This window comes from Cololabis saira, chromosome 11 (assembly GCF_033807715.1).
Source record: "Cololabis saira isolate AMF1-May2022 chromosome 11, fColSai1.1, whole genome shotgun sequence".
Lineage (NCBI taxonomy): Eukaryota > Metazoa > Chordata > Actinopteri > Beloniformes > Belonidae > Cololabis > Cololabis saira.
This window is the reverse complement of record NC_084597.1, coordinates 16,897,158-16,913,922: the sequence shown is the minus strand read 5'-3', so window position 1 is coordinate 16,913,922 and position 16,765 is coordinate 16,897,158. Positions and strand designations below refer to the sequence as shown.

Genomic DNA, 16,765 nt, shown 5'->3' with positions numbered 1-16,765 from the left:
CCCTCTCCGCTGCTCGATGAAAATAGCCACGGACATTAAAATTTAAACCCACTACTTCTTGTGTGCAAACACAGCAGTGTGCGCTGAACTGCTGTTGTTGTTCATGTTGTTGTAGAGTAGCTGAGGAGGCACGGGCGACGTCTCCAAGGAGTCCTGGTGGGTTTCACCCACCGCGCTCGCCGGCTGCTCCCCAAACAAAAGTCACGGCATCTCCTCAGCCTCTTTCTTCCTCTGCTTTCACTGCTCATCCTCCCCTCACTCTTCACTTTGCTTTCACTCTTAGGTTTTCATTGGAGCCCACTTGTTGTAGAAACGTCTATTAAACATTGTGGGGGTTAGTCGCCTGCTTTTTGCAAATGTTTTCTTTTAATGAAGTTACAAGTTCATAGAGGATTTTTTTTTTCTTCTTGTTTTAAGTTTAATTTGACTTGTTTTTGAGTCCAAAACCACAGTTTCTTCCTCATTCTGACGTTACAAAACCCACTGTTGTTGATTTACAATTAAAAGCCAGCAGAGTTATTAGGCCATATTTGCCTTCCTCTCTGTCTGCTCACGTTACATTTTTACTTCTTTTAGCCTATTTTACATACACAGAGAAGTTCTGAATTAAAGTTAAAACATGCATCCAAGGTAGCAACGACTGTTGAATCATCTGGAGTGAATTATTGACTGATGTTCTTTTTTTTTTCCCCTCACTGCTCATTTTTCTGTCTTTTTCATTTCTCCTCCTGTTTGGTTCTCCCTCCATGGTGTTCCCTTTATTGAAATAGCAATAGAAGTCGTGTGTGTGTGTGTGTGTGTGTGTGGCCAGAAGGAGCTGTAATTGAACCCATTTGCCGCTTAGCGCCTGTGGGACTAAACCCCGGCCTCACAGCTCCACAGTGGTTAAATGTTTTGCTATGTTCCTTAAACCCATTTTGTTTCTTTTTCTGCCCTTCTCCCTTGACAACATCCCTAAGGTTTTTTTTTTCTTTCTTTTTTTCCCGTCCGAAATGGGTTTTTATTGAAACCGATGCTCTTAGTTTCTCTTGGTTCGGTTGTCCTCAAGAGTATATCTTGCATATCTTGTGTTTCGCAGCAGGACGCGTGCAGATTTATGTCCGGAAAAAAGGCTCTGTGAAGGAAGTCAGCGAAGTGTTGGGGGCACGCTCTCTGTTGCCCCTGACTGCTCGTTTATGGGCTTACATACACTGTTTTGTGCTGCTGAATTTTTCACCCTAGGTTTAAAGTCTGGTATGCGCAAGTGTCAGAGTAGTCCTGTGATTTAGTGTGTTCAACTCTGAAGTAGAAACTTCTCTCTTCCCCCGGGAGTAGTTAATAAAACAGTTTTAAGCACCTGAACGTATCTTATATTTAATTTAACTGAATTATTATAACTTCAGTTGAAATATAAATTAGGAACTAAAGAAATAAGTCTTCAATGTGTAAAAAGAAAAAAAAAATCAAGTATAAAAGCATATTTGAACTTATATAAAATGTACAACTCCTTAGAGAGGATCAATGACCCATTAAATAGTGCATTCCACTTTGTAAAAAAAGCATTTAAAGTGTCCTCTGGGGAGAATGATCTCTTCTCTCTCGTCACTCTTCTCTCTTTCTTGAATGTTTTTTGTTAGCAAAGTAAACACAGCTCTGGCAAGTAGCAGTTTAAAATTCACGGTGGGTCCTGTTGATTAATGAGTGTCTGTTTTTTTTTTTTTTTTTTTTATTTTTCAGGGACAGATGCGGAGGAACCAGTCCAGTGAGTACTTCTTGTAACCTTGCTGTATCTGTGTCTTGCTGGTTTTGGTGAAGTGGGTGGGTAGGGGGGGACTACTTGGGTCACATTTTTGTTGGCCCGGGATGTTCTTAAAGAGGTTGTCTTTAAGAAGGAAAAACTGGAAATCAAGCCAAAACCAACATGTCCCAAGTTAAAGTAAATAGCTGTTCTTTTCTATAAAAGTAATGCTTGAGGGATCTTTCCCTGCAGCAGCACAAATAAGATTGATTACTTAATTAGCTGTTTATGTTTTGACTTGTCAGAGATGATCTTTTTCCGTTTTACAGACCGGGAGTTTGGTGAATTCTGCCGTGTTGTGTTTGTATCATGCTTCATGAAGTCTTAATGCCTTTTTGAAGAAGTATGAGATAGGGTTGCACAACGTATCGTATACGTAGCACCGGACTGTCAAGTAGTGCAAATAAACGCAAACAAGATATGGTTCAGCTTTCTGTAGCTTGACTTGGAAGGAAAACGTTCGCATAAAGCAAAATTCTCATTTTCCATGACCAATTCATGAGACGCCTGCTGATTTCTGGATTTTTTTGTTTTTGGACCACTGTGTCCAAGATTTTGTCGACAGTTTTATGAAAGCTCTTTGTGAACACAATAAACAAAAAGTAATCCAAAAAGCAGATGCATGGAAATACTTTGGCTACAAAAGAGGTGATCAAATAAAAAGTAATTCATCTACAGCCTTGCCATTATTTTATATCCTAAGGAAAATTGATTATTAGGTAGATTTTAGTTTTTTTTACTGCCCCCACAAAGTGGTGAATTTGTTGGTATACAGGCATTGTGTTAATCTAAAGTGCCTAAAATCCGGAGAGCAGTTAGTCTTCACTTGTTTTGTATTTAATGCATTTTTTTTTCTTTTTTCTTTTGTCTGTATAACTAAATCCTCCCTCCAAGTCACCAATGGCATTCCCAGATGCCTAAATCTCCAAATATCCTTGTCTTTTTCTTTAATTCCTCTTTGTAAAGCAACAAATGTTGCACACAATCTTTATTTACTGCCCCCCCCCGTTATTATAAGTCCTTTCTTTACCCCCTCCGCCCAACACATACACTAGCATCGTATATTTATTCTCTGCAAAGACTGATTAGGTCATATTGTACGTGGTATTGCCATTGATAGATGTATACTCTACATGCGCTCAGGGATCACGAGAACATCTACATTAAGCTCTAAGGCTCAGGGTTCTGGTGAGTATGTTTTCTCTTCAGTAGTTGGCCTACGACCCTGCCTCCCCCTCACCCCAAATTTCTGCCACAGCTCCGGTCTCCGTCCCCTCACCGGAGCCTGTCACACAGCTTCTGCAGCCAGCCCACTCCAGCTAACATCACTGACATGTTGTTCCCTCACAGCCAACATTTAGTGTCTCATTTTGAAACGTTTACTTACACGTATCGCTTTAAAGTCCGAGTATGGCAACTGTGTGGCAGTCCAGGAAGTGTGTCATTAACCACTCAGTCCAGCATGAATGAATAAAATAATCACCAAGTTTCTAAACTTGGATGTCAGAGTCATGAGAAAATGAGCAGCGTCCTATGCTCTGAGATGCTGGGGGGTAGGAATGGGCGATATTTTACCGTTCACGATAAACCGTCAAAAAAATTCCTCACAATAAGAATTTGTCATCTCGAGGTAAAAACGATAAATTCCCGTTGATGAATTTTTTGTGTAAAGCTGATTTTTGGAAGGAAGGAAGGAAGGAAGGAAGGAAGGAAGGAAGGAAGGAAGGAAGGAAGGAAGGAAGGAAGGAAGGAAGGAAGGAAGGAAGGAAGGAAGGAAGGAAGGAAGGAAGGAAGGAAGGAAGGAAGGAAGGAAGGAAGGAAGGAAGGAAGGAAGGAAGGAAGGAAACAAGGAAAGGTGACAGGAGGAAGGGGAAAAGGAAGGGGAAAAAGAAGGAAGAAAGGAAGGAAGGAAAGGGGAGAAGGAAGGGAGAAAACAAGGAAAGGAGGAAGGAAGGGAGAAAAGAGGAAGGGAAGGAAGGAAGGAAGGAAGGAAGGAAGGAAGGAAGGAAGGAAGGAAGGAAGGAAGGAAGGAAGGAAGGAAGGAAGGAAGGAAGGAAGGAAGGAAGGAAGGAAGGAAGGAAGGAAGGAAGGAAGGAAGGAAAGAAACAAGGAAAGGTGACAGGAGGAAGGGAACAAGGAAGGAGAGAGCAGGAGGAAAGAAGGAAGGAAGGGGAAAAAAGAAGGAAGGAAAGGGGAGAAGGAAGGGAGAAAACAAGGAAAGGAGGAAGGAAGGAAGGAAGGAAGGAAGGAAGGAAGGAAGGAAGGAAGGAAGGAAGGAAGGAAGGAAGGAAGGAAGGAAGGAAGGAAGGAAGGAAGGAAGGAAGGAAGGAAGGAAGGAAGGAAGGATGGATATCCGTTGATACGTTTTTGTGTAACAAACATGGCGGATCTGAGAGCGAGATAGATTTATAGTTAAAAAGATGGAGTTGAATTGGTATTTTTTTTATTGTCATTTTTATTGTTATCGGGATAAATGCCAGAAATTATCGTGATACATTTTTTAGTCTCTACCGCCCATCCCTACTGGGGGGTGGGAGGGTCCGCTGAGGTCCCCGTTTACCGATCAGAGACTAGCTCAAATAAACCAAACTAGCACGCTAAATAGACTGGAGTTCATTTTAACTGAAACAAACAACTTAGACATAAAAATGATAAATGCTCACCACAGATATGAAATGTTTGGTCATCCTCCAGCTGTGGACTAAGTTAACACCAAAGTTAAACGTGCACCTTCGTGATGAGGTCACAATGCTCTTGTAGTACCATGCTTTTGGGTGAACAGGGGAGTCTGTCCAACTATGATAAACTGCAGCGGCAGGATACCCATTAATCCCAGCTTTCCCCGGTAAACATTTGTAAAACTACCAGCGGTAAAATGAGACAAATGATGATGGTGATGGACCCACCAGGCATCAGGCAGGTTGTTTAGCAACTGTGGTTTGAGATGGCACTTCAATCCACCGAACATAAATCAGATTCTCTGAGATGTCTCGTAGTCCCTTCAACCTCCACGATGCCACATTTCAACTTTGCTCTTCCCAAAGTGAATCCAGTTCTTCTTCATCATCACATTATTGCTCTATAATTTAACCAATGCCCCCAAATTTGTGCAAGCAGGTGATCAGACACAAAGCTAGATCTGGTTCAGGTGTCTGAACTGAAACCATTTTGACTTCATCGATGAATTACAGCATCATCAAAAGCATCATGGATGTAGGGCTGGGCGATATGGCCTTTTATTAATATCTCGATATTTTTAGGCCATGTCACGATACACGATATATATCTCAATATTTTGCCTTAGCCTTGAATTAACACTTTGATGCCTACAATCACACCAGTATGATGATTCTATATGTCTACATTAAAACATTCTTTAAACAATATATTCTCTAACTTTCATGCAAAAAGGGGGAATAAGTCAAAATTTAAGTCAAAGTCAAATTTACCAAAGCTGTATTTATTAAACAGTTACTAAGCAGGGAGTGGCACAGATATAAAAAGTGTAATTTCAAAACAGAAAGCGGGAAAAAATTGTCTTTTATTTGAAAGACACAAAATACAAAACAATGCTGTGCATTTGCCCTATTGTTACAGTTTGTAATGCTTTATAACTGTTTAAGTTTTAAAGAGAAAGCCAGGCCAACCATTTTCCACAAACTGAACTAAAAGTAAATGTCTGGTTTGCATTATGCATCTTCAGTTTCATACAAGTAAAAATATTTTGCCACAAACTGAATAGTTTCTCTCATGTATGATTTGACTTTTTTCTTTTCCAGAAATTTAACAACTAAAATTAAATAAAAGTAAATAAATACATACAATTTTACATCATAAAAAAGATTGATTCATGCTCACCTTATAAGTGTAAAAGGAGATTTATTTTGGTTAAGAAGGTTATTTTGGTAATTCTGGGTTCATTATTTTATAAATATATTCTTTATATTCTGATGTAAATCAGGGACTATAATTACCGGTACACTAGTCAGTTTATCTGTAGTGCTTAGTATGTTTTAGATTGGGCGGAGACGATGGATGCTTTTGATGATGCTGTAATTTTGTGAACTGGTTTAACTAAAAATCCCAAACTATAGAACCAGTGGAAAACTATTTAACTGGCATAATTCAGCTCAACATAAGGTAGTTTTCATCATCTTCCATCCATTAACTTCCGTTTATCTGAGTTTGGGTCGCGGGGCAGCAGCCTGCACAAAGAGCCCTGGACCTCCATCCCCCTGTCACATCCTCAAGCTCTTCTGGGTTTATGCCGGAGCATTACCAAGCCAGCTGAGAGATGCAATATCCCCAGTGTGTCCTGGATCTGCAGTGGTGTCTCCGCCACCTTGAGCATGGCTGAAACATCTCCCCAGCGAGGGGTCCAGAAGGCAACCTAACTGTGTGGTCAGACCCCTTCAGCTGGCTCCTCTTGATGTGGAGGAACAGCTTTACTACGAATCCCTCCTGAATAGCGAAACTACTCTCCTAAACTCTTTGGGAGAGTCCAGCTGCCCTACAGAGGAAACTCATTTGGGTCACTTGCATCCACAATCTCACGCTTTTGGTGATTACCTGCAGTCATAACCACAGGTGAGGGTAGGAAGCATAAATCCACCCCTGAACCTGCTTTACTCGGACTTTAAATTTGGGGTCTCTGAGATGCGTCTTCCTGCTCCTGGGGCTTTGGTTGCTTATCTGAATCATGGTAACACTTAAGACTTGGGTACAAAATAACAAACTGATTTCTGAATTGATTTTATTTTGGAGAAAATGACTTTGCCCCCTGGTTTAAAGCTCGCCCAGCGTATTGAAAACATGGCAGAGCTCTACGTCTTAACCCCTTTGCGCTATGTTGGTCTGTTAAGGTTTTCTCATATGAGGAGGAAATTACACAATCTTTCTTTCTAATCTGTAACTTACTGCAAACACACAGAACCAGTCAAATGTGCCCAAACCTCTGACTGGTACTGGACTGAGACAACCTTCAGAGAGGTCATAATTTAAATCCAAATTTCAGTTTGTTTAAGGTTTGATGTGCTTCAACCATGACTTTTGAAAAATATTTTTGAACTCTTTTGTTGGTTTTTTTTTCTCCCTCCTTTCATGTGATTTAATCACTGGGTGTGAATGTATATTTCTTTCATATTTCTGTAAATGAATGCAGGTCAAGGTTTTCTTTTTGTGCTCCTCTCGCTGCAGGTGATGAACTTGGAAGGCCCAGAGTACCAACATCATACGAGTGCGTTAAATGTCTTAAACAAAGATGACTTTATTTCTAACTCAAGTCTCGTCATTGGCAAAAGGCTTGAGTTTTTCATCCTTTCACCACATTCTTAATTATTCAAAATTTTATTCATATTAAAATTTTTCTGTTTTATGCTTGAAATTAATCAAAGCTTTACTTTTTTCTTTCTTACAAATGTTCCAGACTGAGTAATAATGACCTCCTGTCTCTGGATCCGTTGAGTCCGGCTCTGCCAGTCGGATCTTCTTCCTCTGTGTCATCAGCAACTGGTAACCTGCAAATTAAAACTCTGTCATCTTTTATATCATTGCAGATACATTCTGATACAAATTTAAATTGTGCTTTTCTTGCTTATATATGTTATTGTACAGTTTCGCCAAAAATGTACACTAACACTAAGGTACTAGTTTGTTTTTGTTTGTTTATTTTTGTTTTTTTGTTTTTGCAACAAAATATTTTATTGATGAGCTTAAATCATGGTTAGTAAATGGTTAGCAAAATTTGTTCAAATTAAAAAAAAAAAAAAAAAAAAAAAAAAGAAGAAGAATTTAAACCCTTCTGTGAACCAATTTTGGTTTATTTTCTAATAATGATATCAGTTTTATTTATTTCTGCCTAAACTTCTAAAATGGATCTTTTTTTTTTCAAACGTTAAAGGTAAATAATTCCTGAAAGACGGTAAAGGTTAAGTTAAGCATTGTCTTAGGATCTGGTCAGGAAGAATTGACAAACTGTTGAAAGAGGAGAGAAATGCGGTTGGGATTTTCAGCCACCTGTTGTTGTTTTTAGTCAGATAGAGAGCTTTTTGAATTATATAATTTTACAGTCTGCCGAATTTTAGGTAACTGAAAATGAAAAGTTACCCCCACCCCCTCTTCTTTTTCTTTACATCCTACAAGTTTACTCATTTTTATTTTATTTTTTTCATCTGTATAAACATCTTTAACTAAATTAAAGGCAGGTTAAGCAATTCTATGCGTGGGGGACTGGTATGGGGGGGGCGGCTTGGGAGGGTTCACGATGGGACATGTTTTCTTCGAAGCACTGGAGGGAGGACTCATTTTAATCGCCAACAGATGTGATGTGATTCAGAAATTGCTTACGCTACCTTTAAAGTCTTTAATTTGAATCTGCATTTTTAAAACTTAGACAAAAAATCTAACTTTTTAATCAAGCAACATGGGTCTGTTCAATTTCAAATCTTGATTTTGATGATTTTTAACCATAGTTTTGCTGAGCTTTGTTGGTGCAGCCTGGCCTTAGTTTGGTCAAGTGACACGAGGAACCGGTGAAAACAAAAGGCGCCCTGCTGAGTTCCTGCTGCCAACCAGGATTTACAATTTACAATGAAGAGTCCAGAGCAAAGCAGCAGTGGAAACTAAATCAGAACAGTGTATGTTTAAAGTTTGCAAAATTTCACAGGTCAGCGCTTTAAAAAAAAAATTATCTAGTGTCTGACATAATTCAAGCTTATTCATGTGGTTTGATAAACCCATAAACCCATAAGCCTACGACGCCTACAGCCACAATTCTTTATTTGGCTTTACCTTCCTCTAGTATTTTATATTTAATAATACTATGAATTGCTTTTCATCATTTTAATCACTGTCCACTATTATTTTTTCTTTGCTTAAATCGTGTTTTAAAACACGCTGCATAAACATATCTATATCTATGTATGCCTTCCTTTTTGTTTGCATGTAAATCCTCTCGTAACAGCTGACTTGAACTTCTCTAATTATGTTTTTTTGACACATTTGACATTGACCGTGTTTCTCATGATTTGCGTAGACGACACCAGCGTTTAAACAGAGTGACATTAGCACTGACCCATTACCCAGGTTAAGCATAATCCACCGTTAATTGGCACCTAGTTGAGGTCAGAGGGTCAGCTATAAAGCCCACTGGCACGTATGTTGTCAAACAGTGTCTCATTACTGTCAAAGGTCTCGGCTTAAAAGTCAAAAGAGCATCAGAAAAAGTGCCCTGATTACGATAAAGTGAGTAGAATAAAGTCCCTGATTTCAGCTCATTAAATCTCTCTGTACAGTGTAGCTGTGCTGCCAGCTTCTAATGAACATGTGACACAGTAACTGAGTGCACTCTGAGAGGTATTAAAAGATTAAGATGAGATTTTTTTTTCATTATTATTGTTAATTTTGTGTTCATGGATTTTATTGTTCATTTACACCAGATTTATTTTTTCTTTTAACCCTAATTCACTGACGTTCTTTCCATTACTGTGCTATCTTTTTGAGTTTCATAGACTTGATCTATTATTTTTCTACCTGTTCTTGTCAGACCTTGCGTCTATCTTCTTTTCAATCCATCCATCTACATCTATTCTGATGAATGACTCTGACTCTGACGTCTTTCTGCCAGAGGCATCAGGTAAAATGCGTGTGCCCCTTTTTTCTGAAAGCAGAATTTAAATGTAAACAAGGCATTCATCAGATGTATTTGCATGTTTTTTTTACTGTTTTAATGTATTATTGTTTTGTGTTTTGTTAACTTTCAGATTTTCTTTACTTTGAATGCATGTGACTTACTTATCAGGATTTGTATCTGTATATACAGTTATGCAAATGTTAGTATCTCCTCTTGAAATCCTGCTTTTTTTTTTTCAAAACATAAGAGTCATCGGATTGATGTGGGTCTTATTATTAGGTCATTAAAATCTGAAACAAGAAAGACATATACATTTTTTTATTCCGCTGTGCGATTATTTATTTGACAAAATTAAAGCACTGCAAAAAAAGAAAAAAATTATTAAGTCATTACAACCTGAACCAAGCAAGAAATATAATTTTTTTTATTCTGCTGTACAATTATCTATTTGACAAAATTAAAGCGCCGCAAAATAATAAAAATAATTTGTGCGCTGCAGCCGGGCATCCTTACCAGCCCTCCGAATTATTTTCGTCTTTGATAACAAAAAACAAGTCTGGTTTTTCTGGATTCAACTTTGGATTGCTGGTGGCAGTAGCAACACACATCGAAGAAACTGCCTTTAGATGAACAACTAGTGTCAACGTAAGATGTGCTAAATAGTGTGCAGAGGAGGAGGAACCCAGGTAAATGGAGTAAAAACTTGTTGATCCAAGGTCTTTTTAGTAATTCTGCAGCCATTTTGGTTATTATGAGTTGTGACATATGCCGTGTTGCATTTGGCTCAGTATGTTCTGTTCTGGTGGAAATGGCCGTGAATGGGAGGGGTTCACCAGAGTACTGGTGAGTGAATGGGCATGACTGTCCACGCGAGGTGCTGCTGCTGATGGGTTGATCATCAACAGGTGTGCAGACCTTAAATAAAAACTAGACATGTTGGCAGTTTACTGGTCTGGAACATTCAAGTGTGTGTTAACACAATGCCACCAGGGTAAGACATGGAGAAAGTTTCTCCTGTCTAAGAGGAACATGGAACCATGACTAACTACGTTTACATGCAGTCAAAATTCGGGTTATTGCTAATATTCCGGTTACTGAAACATTCGGAATATTCCGTTTACATGCGTGAGCAAACAGGGTTATCCCTGTTTACATGGTAATTAATCATTCGGGATATCTCGATCAAACCAGCGACGCACGGAGAACATCATGACGCAATTCCCGTCATTTCCGCTTCTTCTTCCTGTAACCAAATTCAAAACAAATGCTGCTTCGCGCAACTTTTCGCTCACCTTGTTGTAAATCTCGCTATCCCGGTACTTTCTACCGTCTACAAATGCTGCATACAAATGTTCATATCGTTCATTACATTTATGAAGTGATTAGTCTCCTCCTCACTCCTAAGTGTGGCGTGGTCTTGCGTTTCTCCGTGTTTATAAGAACTTCCTGGACTCAAAAGACCAGGATTCCTTGCGAACAGAGCATGCGCAGAAAACAAATTAATGTTCCATTTGATGGGGATATTCCGTTTGGCGTTAACATGACTGAATATTCGGGTTTTAAAAGGAGTAACCCAGGGGTCAAATGCGGGTTTTTAAAAACCCGAATATGAGCAAATTCGGGTTGTTCAAAGGGGTTATTGGTGTTTACATGGCCGTGTAAATTCGGGTTATTGCCAATATTCGGGTTTTAAAAGGGTTATTGACTGCATGTAAAGGCAGTCACTGAGGTTAGCAAAACGGCACTTGGAGAAACCATTAGACTTTTGGACACATACGTCCAAAATGATCATGTGGTCATGCCATGTTTAGTGAAACCAAGCAACATTTCAGCAGAAAAACACATCACACCCGCCGTCGAGCACAGCAGGGACTTTGGGGTCGTTTTGCACCATGAAGTCATGGAGTTGAGCATGATCTCCTCGGTATACCAGAATAATCTAGAGGCTGACGTGAGGCCATCTGTCCAACAGCTAAAGCTCACAGCAGGAAAATAATTTGAAGTACGACAGCAAATCTACAACGGACAGGCTGAAAGATAGAAGAATCAGTCAGTGAATAAGTAATGGCACCATGAAATTAATTATATTGTTGTTTGTGTGCGGTTGTTGTACCATGAGCCACTATGATCTAATAACTTTTATGTTTTTACACAAGACCCATAGGATTGAAAAAGAGGCGGGGCTAACATTTTCTTAGGACTTTATATATACAGGACGTATATATTTGCTACATTTTAAGTTTAAACATGCATGGTAGTTTATGTTTTCACAGAGTTTGTGTGCATTTTATGCTTTTATTTTTATTATACTTTTTATTGTATGCTTTTTATGTAATTAAATCCATCACTTTTATACATCACAAGCAAAAGAAAGCGACTGACAGTTAAACGCCAGTGACCAGCTAAAGAGTTAACTTGCAGCTAATAGTCTTTGTTTAAATTTGTTGCACTAGATATATTCAGACCTGGGTGCATCAATATATAAGAGCAGAAACTAACTTCCATAACTTCGGCAAACCAGGAGCATGACCATGAAAGCCAGTAGAGAACCAAAGAAAAACAAAGATTTGTGCAATAAAAGCCAAACAACATGATCATTGACCGGAGGTCCAGGTTATTTGGGTTTTTATATTTCACATAAATCAATGAGCACAGCAGTGATTTCGGGGTTAATGTGATGCGTGAGTAAAATATAGTAGATTTACAAAACATTTTAGATTTATGAATGGTCCATTTTCAACAAAAATGGACCAAAAAAAAGATGATTAAAAGGAGAGCATAAAACTTCATCAGTCATCAGGCTCCAAGGTCCACGAGATAGTTAATTCTGTATCACTGAGTGGACGAATGCAGGTAAATCATCATCTTACTTGATTGTTGCCCTGGTACCACAGGAGTAAGTTAGTTTGGAAAAGTAACTGGCAACTGTTAAAACACAGTAATTTCCCCTTTTTATTTAATTGGCTCAATTATCATTTATTGAAAATAGCAAATAAACAATTTATTTCAGCCTCACTGCTCTAATCAGAGACATTAGTTAATTTATCAGGACAACCAGACACTTTCTTATAATGATTTTATAAATTCATTCTTTTTAACGCATTAAAAATAGAAAATTCAATTGTGAACTTTTGTTTTGACATTCTCAAATCTAAGATGTAATCTGAGGTTTTTAAATATGAACGGGTTATTTTTACGATTTAATTGGTAATTATCGGAAGAAAGCTGTCATTTCCACTTCTGCGTTTGTCATGTTTACCTCCTTTTGTCAATCACGTTGCCTCCTTCAGCCGACGCGGCGCCGCAGCAGGAACGCTCGCCGCCTTTGGCAGAGCGTCAGCAATCCAAAGAAGTCTCCTCTTTCTCCTCATCTGCGTCCTCTCCCTGGGATTCACCCGAAAACCTTTTTCAAGCCCTCAAGCCCGCACCGACGAGGGCCCGGAGCGCCCCCATCACTCAGCCCACTGAGCCGCTGGACCCCGTCAAAAGCCCTCCGACCGCCAGACCTCCTAAGAGTGCAGACACCTTCTCGTCTGTGTCGTGGTCCCAGAGCCAGTGGATTGCCTTCAGTGATGACTTCACTCCGCCTTGCGGTCAGGGGACCGGGTCATCCGCAAAGGAGCTCCAGAGGCTGCAGTCGAGCTCCGGCCGGTCAAGCCGCTTCCCGTCTGATGACTCTGCAGACGCTTGTCACAGAGAAGTCAGCGCCACGTGTTTCGCTGATGTCTTCCCTGACAGGGCTGTGGCTGCAACCCCATCAAGCAAAATATTCAATGGTAACATCAGCATTGATGTAAGAGACATGTCTCATGGCTGAGGTTATTTTATTTCCTTTTTTTTTTTTTTTTTTTTATTGTTTACTTTTGGATTTAATTTAACTTGCTTTCATGTATCCGTATCTGTGAATATTTTCTGTTGGCATTTGATTGTTTTGTTTTGCCGATGCTTGCCAAGCCCGTTGCCTGATTAATAACACGTTTGTCTCTGTTTCTTTTCGTGAAACTTATTTTGGAATGTGTTTTCGTTTTCTTCCCCCGTCATTTTATGTTTTGCTTTCGTGCTGTTGAAACCAGATTTCAGAACGCATGAGGGTCCTGCTTCCAACTGAGCTAGTTACAACACATGCTCATGCTCAGTGCTCGTGCTCAGCGTTGCTGCTATTCAGACATCACTAACCAGGATGACCTTCGTGTTTCTCTCCATTTAGTGCCAGTCCCGCACCGACCCACCACCCCTCTGGCAGTTGGAGCCCTCGTTCCCCCACCGCGTCCTTCCTCTAGGCCCAAACTCCCTACAGGAAAACTCACTGGGATCAATGAAATTGTATGTAATTAAAACATAGAACTGTCTAGTCTATTTAATTAAGTATAAGTTTGAGCACTGACTCATTTACCGTATTTTCTGGACTATAAGCCGCACCTGTATATAAGCCGCACCTGCTGTATTTTTAAAAAAACAATAAAAAAGATATACAAGCCGCACCTGTATATAAGCCGCATCTGCTGTATTTTTAAAAAAACAATAAAAAAGATATACAAGCCGCACCTGTATATAAGCCGCATCCATTTTATTTAAAAAAAAAAGGAAGATATTTCAGCCGCAGATATTTCTGTTGTTAGATTAGATATTTACATGTACAGAAGGATTTTGAACTGTAAATGATGTACATGTTTGTACCTAAATAGATCTTTCCTAACAGTGTCTTTTAACGCGGCAGCAACTTGATTAAAACTGATTAAAACTGGACAGAACCAAGAGAAAATAACCGGTATTTATTTATCTATTTATCTGTTTGAAATCTGCTTCTACTTCTATCTGCTAAAGAAGAAGTAGCGTATTCTTCTTTGCATTTATTTTGTCTTAGTTTTTTTTATAATTCCGGTTAGCACTCCCTCTAGCGGTGGAAGAAAAATCCACAGAATAGCCGCACCTTTGTATAAGCCGCATGGTTCAAAACATATGAAAAAAGTAGCGGCTTATAGTCCAGAAAATACGGTAATGTTATTTGTGAGTGAAATCTAGCAGATTTCCAAAACATTATGTATTTAAATATGGCACGTTTTCAAGTTTGGGCACCCACATGGTCATTATTACTCAATAATACACCTTTAAAAACTTAAAACGTAATAACAGGCTGCAAAGAAAGAAGCATAATAGCTCCACCTCCATGCTTCACAGTTGCAGAGCAACACAGGATTAATTGTGATTAAATACCCACTCTCATATTTTAATTGTATCCTTTTTAAATTCCTGAACTCAGGTGCGGCCATTACCCCCACCCAAGCCGTCTAACACCAGCCCTCCTCCGACAGCACCACTCGCCCGAGCTGAGAGTTCTTCCTCGTTATCGTCGAATGCATCACTAAGTGCAGGCAACACCCCCACTGTCGGTAGGAACACTTCTCCCTCCTATTATTATTTTATCCTCCTCTTCCTCAGCCCCTGAAAAGCCTGTCACACCTTTTTCCTCTGGAACATAATGTGCTGTCCTTCCACGCTTTCCCTCCTCCACTCCTCTCCTTACAGGAGCCGAACACACCTTTGCCCCTCCCCTCTCCTTTCTAGAGCCAGACCTGTTCACCCTTTCTCCTCTTTTTCTGCTAAGCCAACGTGAGTCTGCCTTTCCAAACAAACTCTCCCGTCCCCAGTGGTGCTTACAGTCATCGTGTTCAAGATTGTTATATTAGGGCTCACTTGTCGTCATCATCATCATTCATTTAAAAACTGGCTTACAAACATGCTCGGCATCATCTCTCCTCACGTTTGTGTTTTCTGGGTTTGTTTATCTCCTCTTTACCTCTTCATGCCTAAAATATGATGTAAAGAGGATGATATGTTTATAGCGAAGCTGCCTACCTTTGAGAAGCGGTCTGAAACACCAGCAGGTATAGTAATGGTTCATATTTTGGGACTCTCATCTGCATTTATCTAAACAATTAACACTGACCTGTTGAATGGATGGGCAGCTGGATGATGCTTTGCAGTGGCTTCAGTCTTGTGTGTTCTAGATTTGAACATTTTCAGCCTGTTTCCAACCGTCAACTTCTAACACGCAAATATTTCTTTGAAATAATAAAGCGATGGCAGGTTGTTTTTTTTCCTTCAATTTTGGTAGTTAATAATATGCCGTCTTAGGTTTCTGAGAATGACTAAACATATTTTAGTTGATATAATGCAGCTGCTTGACAAATGTCCAGAAAACTGATGTTTGTAAAAAATAAATAACTATGCTGATTTGCAGCGTTTGAATGCAGATTTGACTTGAGCTGAGCTGATGAAATGCAATAATTATTTAATGCGTCTTTGCATGGTTAAAACTTTCCTAATTCTGCTTTGGACTGTTTTTGAAAGTCTGATGTGCAGCTGAGTCAACAAACCTCTAACTCGGTTCCTTTCTCCTTCCAAGGGACGTCTCGCGGTCCCAGCCCTGTGACCCTGGCATCCCAAGATGCTTTGCCCATTGCCGTGGCCTTAACAGAATCGGTTAATGCTTACTTCAAAGGAGCTGATCCCACTAAGTGAGTATCACATGACTTCCTGCTGCTCAAGGGCCCCAACCTGGACCTACACGCATGCACTTTATTCGCTATACTGAAACTGCTCTACATATGACTTGAGTTATGCAGCTCGGAGAGTTATACTGCACATTCCCGAGCCCAGGGTGCACTACACTAAGTAGGCCCTCGGTTGTGCCTTTTGGAGAGTGTTGTGGCCCACTCGCTCTGCATGTGTGGAATGTTTTGCATGAGCCTGACACCATTCTTTCAGGATGGATAACCTACATGAGGCAGATTATAGTCTGGGGCAGAGAAAACATACAGTCTTTTATTGGTTAACTGCTGTTAAATTGCTGCTGTGCAAAAGGATTATTTTTGCAGGGATTAGCAAATGGAACATTTCATAAGCAATGCAGAAGAGAAACAGCGCACGGCCGAGACCCGCTGTGGGCCACTACCACCACAACCTACACCCCTACTGATCAGAGACTCTTCTCATCTCCAGACTTACTCAGAAACTGGATCTTCATTACACCAGGGAAGCGTGCAGCTGTAAAGAATGTTCCATACTGTCAAAGTAGGATAAGAGCGAGGTACCTTAAAGCAGTGTTTCCCAACCCTGCTCCTCGAGGCACACTGTCCTGCAGGTTTTAGATGTTACCCTGCTTCAGCACACCGTGATACAAGTGGCTGTGTCATCAACGGAATTGTGCAGATCTTGATGACAAGCTAATTAGGACCATTAATTAGAATCAGGGATGATGATGAGGTGATGATGCAGGGAAACATCTAAAACAGGGCTGTCAAATGTGCGGCCCGAGAGAGGTTTCCAACGCAAAAAAACAAAATGTTAATTTACTA

The 16,765-nt window shown here is 39.8% G+C and overlaps 1 protein-coding gene across 6 annotated transcripts in view; it reads left to right on the top strand.

Annotated features, from left to right (window-relative positions):
- Window positions 1-16,765, top strand: part of fcho2 (FCH and mu domain containing endocytic adaptor 2) — a 78,966-nt gene that overhangs the window by 48,285 nt on the left and 13,916 nt on the right. Inside the window, exons 15-25 of one of the 6 annotated variants that reach the window (XM_061733831.1) lie at window positions 1,717-1,741; window positions 2,921-2,965; window positions 6,974-7,013; window positions 7,203-7,288; window positions 9,321-9,410; window positions 12,698-13,183; window positions 13,615-13,730; window positions 14,668-14,797; window positions 14,934-15,017; window positions 15,233-15,292; window positions 15,814-15,925. In XM_061733831.1, coding sequence (XP_061589815.1) covers window positions 1,717-1,741; window positions 2,921-2,965; window positions 6,974-7,013; window positions 7,203-7,288; window positions 9,321-9,410; window positions 12,698-13,183; window positions 13,615-13,730; window positions 14,668-14,797; window positions 14,934-15,017; window positions 15,233-15,292; window positions 15,814-15,925 — 1,274 coding nt within the window. The remainder of the gene's footprint in view (window positions 1-1,716; window positions 1,742-2,920; window positions 2,966-6,973; window positions 7,014-7,202; window positions 7,289-9,320; window positions 9,411-12,697; window positions 13,184-13,614; window positions 13,731-14,667; window positions 14,798-14,933; window positions 15,018-15,232; window positions 15,293-15,813; window positions 15,926-16,765) is intronic. The other 5 variants (XM_061733826.1, XM_061733828.1, XM_061733827.1 and 2 more) reach the window with 5 other exon arrangements.